General features: G+C 43.4%; 1 protein-coding gene across 21 annotated transcripts in view; it reads left to right on the plus strand.

The window, feature by feature from the left end:
• Positions 1 to 10,258, plus strand: part of LOC110506794 (selenocysteine insertion sequence-binding protein 2-like) — a 38,423-nt gene that overhangs the window by 7,392 nt on the left and 20,773 nt on the right. For 4 of the 21 annotated variants that reach the window (XM_090238993.1, XM_090238995.1, XM_090238997.1 and 1 more), the window contains exons 2-5: positions 1,389 to 1,564; positions 4,834 to 5,014; positions 5,389 to 5,544; positions 7,685 to 7,823. In XM_090238993.1, coding sequence (XP_090095119.1) covers positions 1,389 to 1,564; positions 4,834 to 5,014; positions 5,389 to 5,544; positions 7,685 to 7,823 — 652 coding nt within the window. Of the gene's footprint in view, positions 1 to 1,388; positions 1,565 to 1,794; positions 1,856 to 4,833; positions 5,015 to 5,182; positions 5,288 to 5,388; positions 5,545 to 7,666; positions 7,824 to 10,258 lie in introns of those variants that run through there. The other 17 variants (XM_090238992.1, XM_090238991.1, XM_090238994.1 and 14 more) reach the window with 8 other exon arrangements.

The raw sequence follows: 10,258 nt of genomic DNA on the forward strand, positions 1-10,258 counted from the left end.
CCGTCATTGTAAATAAGAACCAATTCCTAACTGTCTTGCCTACTTAAACAAAGGTTACATTTTAAAAAATACCCCTGGGCAGGATGCTATTCTATGTGCCCTGGTCAAAGTAGTTCACTATTGTAATAAGGTGTATTTTCAGAGAGCAGCCATTGACTCCAACTCTCCATTCTTAGACCCAGTGAAAAGTTGTTTCTCTTGTTGCCAGTTTCATTTGTCGTGAAGGAACCAGTTCTGTTTTGGCTGTGTCGTGGAGATGTTGCCAGATGAAGTCATGAGTTATGTTAATAATTAGTCTAGCCTTGGCACCCTATTCTATTCTCGCTGGGTGAAGCAGCGAGCTGCTCCTTAGGTAACATGCCTACTCAGACTTTGTGGTCCAGTCATATAGCTTAGGGCCGTCGGTCTCTTAGTCAGATATCAATGTTTACTACTGACTGACAGCCTACTCTCCAGTCCTGTGTGATTGATCTTAGACCTAAATGTCTATGAATTGTTGATGTCACCCCTTGGGTTACTAAAATAACTAAGTTCCAGGAAGACTTCACACAGTGAGTGTGCTGTCAGTACCAGCTGATCTTTGTCCTTGTATGTCGATTTATCCCTGATTGACCCACATTCACTGAGTCCTGAACATAACCTAATATGGGTTCACTTTAACTGCTCTTATTTTGGCACAAAAGTGAGAGGTCTATCACTCCTGAGTCTGTCTGGTGCGTTGCGAGGTGATCCTGTCCCGTCAGGTCCTCTCCTGTCAGGTCAGGTCCTGTCCTCTCCTGTCAGGTCAGGTCCTGTCCTCTCCTGTCAGGTCACAGGTCCTGTCCTCTCCTGTCAGGTCACAGGTCCTGTCCTCTCCTGTCAGGTCACAGGTCCTGTCCTCTCCTGTCAGGTCACAGGTCCTGTCCTCTCCTGTCAGGTCACAGGTCCTGTCCTCTCCTGTCAGGTCACAGGTCCTGTCCTCTCCTGTCAGGTCACAGGTCCTGTCCTCTCCTGTCAGGTCACAGGTCCTGTCCTCTCCTGTCAGGTCACAGGTCCTGTCCTCTCCTGTCAGGTCACAGGTCCTGTCCTCTCCTGTCAGGTCACAGGTCCTGTCCTCTCCTGTCAGGTCAGGTCCTGTCCTCTCCTGTCCGGTCCTGTCCGGTCAGGTCCTGTCCTGTCCGGTCAGGTCCTCTCCTGTCCTGTCCTCTCCTGTCCTGTCCTCTCCTGTCCTGTCCTCTCCTGGCCAGTCAGGTCCTGTCCTCTCCTGTCCAGTCAAGTCCTGTCCTCTCCTGTCCAGTCAGGTCCTGTCCTCTCCTGTCCAGTCAAGTCCTGTCCTCTCCTGTCCAGTCAAGTCCTGTCCTCTCCTGTCCAGTCAGGTCCTGTCTGACTGCCTCTGTCTCTCCTTGCAGGATGTGAAACTGTCAGCCGAAGTGGAGCCGTTTATCCCTCAAAAGAAAGGTCTGGAAGGAGCGCTGGTCACCATGAGCTTGTCTGGAGGAGAAGGAGGAGGGGGGGTAGAGCCCACCCCAATCCCCAGCTACCTCATCACCTGTTACCCTTTTGTCCAGGAGAACCAACCCAACAGGTAGACACATCACCCTACACCCTACATCTTATAGTCCCTAGATCCTGCAGCCTACACACTAAGGGCAGGCTTTTGTCCAGGAGAACCAACCCAACAGGTAGACACATCACCCTACACCCTACATCTTATAGTCCCTAGATCCTGCAGCCTACACACTAAGGGCAGGCTTTTGTCCAGGAGAACCAACCCAACAGGTAGACACATCACCCTACACCCTACATCTTATAGTCCCTAGATCCTGCAGCCTACACACTAAGGGCAGGCTTTTGTCCAGGAGAACCAACCCAACAGGTAGACACATCACCCTACACCCTACATCTTATAGTCCCTAGATCATGCAGCCTACACACTAAGGGCAGGTTTCCTGGACACAGATTAAACCTAGTCCTGGATTAAAAAACATATTCAATGGGGAATTTCTGAGCACATATCTTTTCATTCAAAACTATCTGTGTCTGGTAATCTGACCCTAAGAGCCTGAGGTGCGACTGTCACTGATATAATCTGTATTGGAACTACCCAGCCTCTGTCCCTGAGCCGCTGACAGTTAGCCTAGCATTAGCTCGGAAAGAATCTCTATGGAGTCCAGGAATATTCCTGTTTCTGACCCTCCTCCAGGAATGTGCCTGTGCCCATGTCAGTGGGAAAACTGATGGGGTCTTCCTTCTGATTCACCTAAGGAAACCCCCATATACCGTGTGAGTGTTACACACAGCTAGGCTGTGAATGATCAGTTACCACCCAGGGATGTGATCAGGGCAGAAGGCACTCTGATTTTTAATAAAAACACACCAAAAACAGATGACCATGCTTTGTAATGTTTCTAAAAACAAGAAATGTGATATTACTCTTTCATTTTTTGTGACTGGATTTTTTAACCAAAATAGACAAATTGTTGAGTTGGCCCTTTAAGGGCGGGAGGTTACCTTGGTGTGTGAGATTTGGCATCTGACTCTTTGCTATCAGTTGAAGCAACAGACTCAAACTAATGTTGAAAAACTACTGTACTTGTGAGCAAAACAATGTAAATAGCCAAGGAACACGAGGACAAAGTCTCACTTTGTAGACGTTTGTGGAAAGTAGACCAACTTTTATGCCTGTGCACAGTGCCTCCAAAAATGAATCTATCAGCATTTCACTCAGTGAGCTCAGCTGTGCCAGATGGGACATACAGTTGAAGTCAGAAGTTTACATACACCTTAGCCAAATACATTTAAACTCAGTTTTTCACAATTTCTGACATTTAATCATAGTAAAATTTCCCTCTCTTATGTCAGTTAGGATCACCACTTTATTTTAATGTGAAATGTCAGAATAATAGTAGAGAATTATTTATTTCAGATTTTATTTCTTTCATCACATTCCCAGTGGGTTTACATACACTGAATTAGTATTTGGTAGCATTGCCTTTAAATTGTTTAACTAAGGTCAAATGTTTCAGGTAGCCTTCCACAATAAGTTGGGTGAATTTTGGCCCATTCCTCCTGACAGAGCTGGTGTAACTGAGTCAGGTTTGTAGGCCTCCTTGCTCATACACTCTTTTTCAGTTCTGCCCACACATTTTCTACAGGATTGAGATCAGGGCTTTGTGATGGCCACTCCAATACCTTGATTTTGTTGTCCTGAAGCCATTTTACAACTTTGGAAGTATTCTTGGGGTCATTGTCCATTTGGAAGACTAATTTGTGACCAAGCTTTAACTTCCTGACTGATGTCTTGAGATGTTGCTTTAATATATCCACATAATTTCCCCTCCTCATGATGCCATCTATTTTGTGAAGTGCACCAGTCCCTCCTGCAGCAAAGCACCCCCAAAACATGATGCTGCCACCCCCGTGCTTCACGGTTGGGATGGTGTTCTTCGGCTTGCAAGCATCCCCCTTTTTCCTCCAAACATAGTGATGGTCATTATGGCCAAACAGTTCTATTTTTGTTTCATCAGACTAGAGGACATTTCTCCAAAAAATACGATCTTTGTCCCCATGTGCAGTTGCAAACGGTAGTCTGGCTTTTTATGGCGGTTTTGGAGTAGATGAACCAGACTTGTGGAGGTCTACACTTTTTTTTTCCTGACGTCTTGGCTGATGGGCGGCAGGGTAGCCTAGTGGTTAGAGCGTTGGACTAGTAACCGGAAGGTTGCAAGTTCAAACCCCCGAGCTGACGAGCTGTCGTTCTGCCCCTGAACAGGCAGTTAACCCACTGTTCTAGGCCGTCATTGAAAATAGGAATTTGTTCTTAACTGACTTGTCCAGTTAAATAAAGGTAAACTAAAAATCAAATGTATTTTGATTTTCCCATGATGTCAAGCAAAGAGGCACTGGTAGATCTTGAAATACATCTACAGGTACACCTCCAATTGACGCAAATCAGAAGCTTCTAAAGCCATGACATTTTCTGGAATTCTCCAATCTGTTTAAAGGAACAGCCAACTTAGTGTATGTAAACTTCTGACCCACTGGAATTGTGATACCATGAATTATAAGTGAAATAATCTGTCTGTAAACAATTGTTAGAAAGATTACTTGTGTCAAGCACAAAGTAGATGTCCTAACCAACTTGCCAAAACTATAGTTTGTTAACAATACATTTGTGGAGTGGTTGAAACACTTAGGTTGGAGTCATTAAAACTCGTTTATGTAAACTTCAGACTTCAACTGTAGGATTGATATTTCTTTGTGGAATTAGCAGCTTTGAAACAAAATAGTTGTAATACTTTAAAAACAGATACTGCAACATTTTCTGAACACTAACTCACATGTGTTCATACTTGACTTTGGACTTTTTATTCAGGAATGTAATGCTCCCACTGTAGAGCCCTGCACATTGACCAGCCAATGGGGTTGGTGGAATATACATTTTTACCCGCAGGTGTCGGGTGTTAATTTTATGCCCTGGGTGTGATTGAGAGCTGTCGACCTGTGTGTGTGTCCTGTGCATTTCTCTTTGTCAGGGGTGATCTGCCTCATGCTGCACGTTCGTTTCCTTCCTGTCTGTTTTGAATAGCAGGAAGTGGTCTCTCAAGACCACCGGCTGTGAAAATGTCAGCTGGATCCTTGTCAGCCACACACACACACACACACACACACACACACACACACACACACACACACACAGTCAGCTCTACACTGATATCAGCAGTGTAACAAGCTTTGTCTTAGTTTGACACAGTTTTCTCTGGCCTCCTACGGGTATATTAGTCCTAATATGTTGCAGTATATTCATACAATCATCACTACACCAGTCATTTGTTCTCTCCCTCCCCTCTACAGACAACAGCACCCCATGTATAGCGGAGGAGGGGACCTGCGCTGGCAGCAGCCCAACCCCAGCCCAGGTGGTCCGTACCTAGCTTACCCCATCCTGTCCTCCCCCCAGCCTCCAGTCTCCAACGACTACACCTACTACCAGATCATGCCTGCACCCTGCCCCCCCATGATGGGCTTTTACCAGGTAGGTAGCTGAAATGTTAGGGGGTTAGAGGCAGACCAGTAGTCAGAAGGTTGCTAGTTCAAATCCTGGGCGAGAAGATAGAACAGGGAAGTGAATTAGCAACCCGGAGGGCTGCTGGTGTCAGATCTCAGGTACTATTCACCTTCAATGTGCCCTTTCGCTTGGTAGGTAGTGGAGTGTGTTGTTTTTGGGAGAAGAGGTTTACAAGACTAGTAGCCTGAAGAAATGGTTAGGAGAACAGAAGAAGTGGAGGATAAATGTTCATTGTCACAGGTACTATTCATTGTCAATGTGCCCTTTAGCATGGTAGGTAGTGGAGTATGTGTGAATGTTTGTCACAGATGGACAATACAGTTGTTCTGTTCCTCTACCAGCCCTTCCCAGGAACGTACGCCGGGCCCCTGCAGCCTGGCGTGGTAAACCCTATATCAGCTGACGTCAGCGAGAGACCGGCCCCTCTCGGACAGGCGTTTGGACTAGCTAATCAGAGAGGTGGGAGGGGCATGGTCAGACCTGCCGTTCTACCCAAGGTAAGAGGTTAGAGGTCAAACATGTTGTTCTGCTGGTCTACCCTAATGCAAGGTGCTCAGGTCCATACTTCATTTTTACATTACTGATTACAATACATGTATCACTAGCCACTTTAAACTATGCCACTTTGTTTACATAGCCTACATTACTCATCTCATATGTTTATACTGTACTCAATACCATCTACTGCATCTTGCATATGCCGTTCTGTACCATCACTCATTCATATACAGTGCCTTGCGAAAGTATTCGGCCCCCTTGAACTTTGCGACCTTTTGCCACATTTCAGGCTTCAAACATAAAGATATAAAACTGTATTTTTTTGTGAAGAATCAACAACAAGTGGGACACAATCATGAAGTGGAACGACATTTATTGGATATTTCTAACTTATTTTAACAAATCAAAAACTGAAAAATTGGGCGCGCAAAATTATTCAGCCCCCTTAAGTTAATACTTTGTAGCGCCACCTTTTGCTGCGATTACAGCTGTAAGTCGCTTGGGGTATGTCTCTATCAGTTTTGCACATCGAGAGACTGAATTTTTTTCCCATTCCTCCTTGCAAAACAGCTCAAGCTCAGTGAGGTTGGATGGAGAGCATTTGTGAACAGCAGTTTTCAGTTCTTTCCACAGATTCTCGATTGGATTCAGGTCTGGACTTTGACTTGGCCATTCTAACACCTGGATATGTTTATTTTTGAACCATTCCATTGTAGATTTTGCTTTATGTTTTGGATCATTGTCTTGTTGGAAGACAAATCTCCGTCCCAGTCTCAGGTCTTTTGCAGACTCCATCAGGTTTTCTTCCAGAATGGTCCTGTATTTGGCTCCATCCATCTTCCCATCAATTTTAACCATCTTCCCTGTCCCTGCAGAAGAAAAGCAGGCCCAAACCATGATGCTGCCACCACCATGTTTGACAGTGGGGATGGTGTGTTCAGCTGTGTTGCTTTTACGCCAAACATAACGTTTGGCGTAAAAGTTCAATTTTGGTTTCATCTGACCAGAGCACCTTCTTCCACATGTTTGGTGTCTCTCCCAGGTGGCTTGTGGCAAATTTTAAACGACACTTTTTATGGATATCTTTAAGAAATGGCTTTCTTCTTGCCACTCTTCCATAAAGGCCAGATTTGTGCAATATATGACTGATTGTTGTCCTATGGACAGAGTCTCCCACCTCAGCTGTAGATCTCTGCAGTTCATCCAGAGTGATCATGGGCCTCTTGGCTGCATCTCTGATCAGTCTTCTCCTTGTATGAGCTGAAAGTTTAGAGGGACGGCCAGGTCTTGGTAGATTTGCAGTGGTCTGATACTCCTTCCATTTCAATATTATCGCTTGCACAGTGCTCCTTGGGATGTTTAAAGCTTGGGAAATATTTTTGTATCCAAATCCGGCTTTAAACTTCTTCACAACAGTATCTCGGACCTGCCTGGTGTGTTCCTTGTTCTTCATGATGCTCTCTGCGCTTTTAACGGACCTCTGAGACTATCACAGTGCAGGTGCATTTATACGGAGACTTGATTACACACAGGTGGATTGTATTTATCATCATTAGTCATTTAGGTCAACATTGGATCATTCAGAGATCCTCACTGAACTTCTGGAGAGAGTTTGCTGCACTGAAAGTAAAGGGGCTGAATAATTTTGCACGCCCAATTTTTCAGTTTTTGATTTGTTAAAAAAGTTTGAAATATCCAATAAATGTCGTTCCACTTCATGATTGTGTCCCACTTGTTGTTGATTCTTCACAAAAAAATACAGTTTTATATCTTTATGTTTGAAGCCTGAAATGTGGCAAAAGGTCGCAAAGTTCAAGGGGGCCGAATACTTTCGCAAGGCACTGTATCTTTATGTACATATTCTTTATCCCTTTACACTTGTGTGTGTGTATAAGGTAGTAGTTTTGGAATTGTTAGTTAGATTACTCGTTGGTTATTACTGCATTGTCGGAACTAGAAGCACAAGCATTTCGCTACACTCGCATTAACATCTGCTAACCATGTGTATGTGACAAATACATTTGATTTGATCAATTAATACCATCAATGAATTCATTAATTAATACCATTAATTGGGTCGTATAACATCAATATACAAAATAATGTTTCATGTTATTATAGTCTATGTTCTATCAGCAGCAGCAGGTGGGGTTGTGTCAGTCCCTGAGGGCCAGAAGGCCCCCCATGAGGACTGTAGCTGTCCAGAAGGAGGTGTGTTCCTCGGGGCCAGATGGACGGACCAAGACAGTCCTACTGGTGGACGCTGCCCAACAGACTGGTACGTTTATAACCAGTAACATACTAGTACATTGTAGTACTAGTTGAGCCCAGGGTTTGACTCAGGTTTGCATTGCCAAACCCCTGTATACTGGTCTAAAGTATGTCCACAGATGAATGACGGGCCTAACTCTTCTCTAACTTCTGTACAGGGTTGTGTACTGACTGTATGTGCCTGACTGTGGTCTAAGCCTTCATTACGGTATAAAGGCTTTACATAATGAAACTACACAGTCAACCACAGAGCACCTACTGAGCTGAGAGAACAGGTTTACAATGATGACGCTTCATCATACTGAGACACTGGCTACGTTTACACAGTCAACCACAGAGCATCTAGATCCTACTGAGCTGAGAGAACATGTTTACAATGATGACGCTTCATCATACTGAGACACTGGCTACGTTTACACAGTCAACCACAGAGCATCTAGATCCTACTGAGCTGAGAGAACATGTTTACAATGATGACGCTTCATCATACTGAGACACTGGCTACGTTTACACAGTCAACCACAGAGCATCTAGATCCTACTGAGCTGAGAGAACAGGTTTACAGTGATGACGCTTCATCATACTGAGACACTATGGCTACGTTTACACAGTCAACCACAGAGCATCTAGATCCTACTGAGCTTAGAGAACAGGTTTACAATGATGACGCTTCATCATACTGAGACACTATGGCTACGTTTACACAGTCAACCACAGAGCATCTAGATCCTACTGAGCTTAGAGAACAGGTTTACAATGATGACGCTTCATCATACTGAGACACTATGGCTACGTTTACACAGTCAACCACAGAGCATCTAGATCCTACTGAGCTTAGAGAACAGGTTTACAATGATGACGCTTCATCATACTGAGACACTATGGCTACGTTTACACAGTCAACCACAGAGCATCTAGATCCTACTGAGCTGAGAGAACAGGTTTACAATGATGACGCTTTATCATACTGAGACACTATGGCTACGTTTACACAGGCAGCCCAGTCTATTTATTTTCTTGACCTAATTGGTCTTTTGACCAATCAGATCAGCTCTGAAAAAGATCTGATGTGAAAAAATCTGATGTGATTTGTCAAAAGACAAATTAGTGGAAAAAACATCACAACTGGGTTGCCTGTGTAAACGGAGCCTATGATACCCATCCTGCTGGGAAGACAGTAGGAATGTAGAGTTTCAGGTTGGAGAGGTCTACTCTGCACGTGTGCAGTACGTGTTGTCCTCTGTGATACCTCTGGCTGGGGGAATAATGCTACTTTTTATTTTTTTTACCTTTATTTAACCAGGAAGGGCTCATTGAGATTAAAATCTATTTTTCAAGAGCGCTCTGGCCAAGATATGCAGCACCAAGTCATTACAAAAAAATTACAGACAGACAACATGAAAAACTACAAGTAATCTAGTAAAAACCATTGAATTCACAAGAGTATAAAACAGCAAATTAAAAACATTGACAGGTCAGTGAATCAGCCTTAAAATCCTTCATCAGTGATTTAAAAACACCAATCGGGACAAGTTCTTCCAGTTTAAAAGTATTTTGTAAGGCGTTCCAAGACGATGGCGCAGAGTACGTAATAGCCCTTTTACCAAATTCAGTTCGGACATTTGGAACAGTTAGCAGGATAAAGTCCAGCGAACGAAGAGAGTACCCACCATATTTCTGAACAATAAAAATGGCCAAATAAAATGTTAGTAAACCCAAAATGGCTTTGTAAATAAAAGTATACCAGTGACTGAGCCTACGAGTGACTAGAGAAGGCCAGCCAACCCTGGTATACAAAGTGCAGTGGTGCGTAAGGGTTTTAAAATAAATCTCAAAGTGCCATGGTAAAGAGTGTCAATTGATCTCAAACACTGAGCGGAAGCATTCATATATAAAATATCCCCATAGTCTAGTAAAGGCATAAATGTAGCTGATACTAGCCTCCTTCTGGCTTCAAAAGAAAAACAGGCCTTATTCCTAAAATAAAATCCCAATTTCAGCTTCAATTTTTTGTAAATTGTTGAATATGCAATTTAAAAAAGAGGCCGTCATCAATTAAAATTCCAATATATTTGTTACAACCTCAATCTCCTTGCCCTGACAGGTAGTAATAGGTGAAAGGTTCAGAGGTCTATTTCTTGCATTAGAAAACACCATTAGTTTAGTTTTGTCAGTATTGAGGATAAGCTTCAATTGATACAAGGTATGTTGAACAGTATAAAAAGCAGTTTGCAAGTTCTGGAAAGCTTTTGTAAGAGACGAGGCACAACAGTAAATAACAGTATCATCAGCATAAAAATTAGGTTGTGCATTTTGGAAATTTTTGTCTAAATCATTTATATAAATAGTGAATAAGAGAGGACCAAGTACAGAGCCTTGGGGCACACCATTCAAGACAGACAATTTAACAGACATAAGCCCATCAAATTGAGTGCACTGAGT

Source organism: Oncorhynchus mykiss, chromosome 6 (genome assembly GCF_057628025.1).
Source record: "Oncorhynchus mykiss isolate SJ-2025 chromosome 6, ASM5762802v1, whole genome shotgun sequence".
Taxonomy (NCBI): Eukaryota; Metazoa; Chordata; class Actinopteri; order Salmoniformes; family Salmonidae; genus Oncorhynchus; species Oncorhynchus mykiss.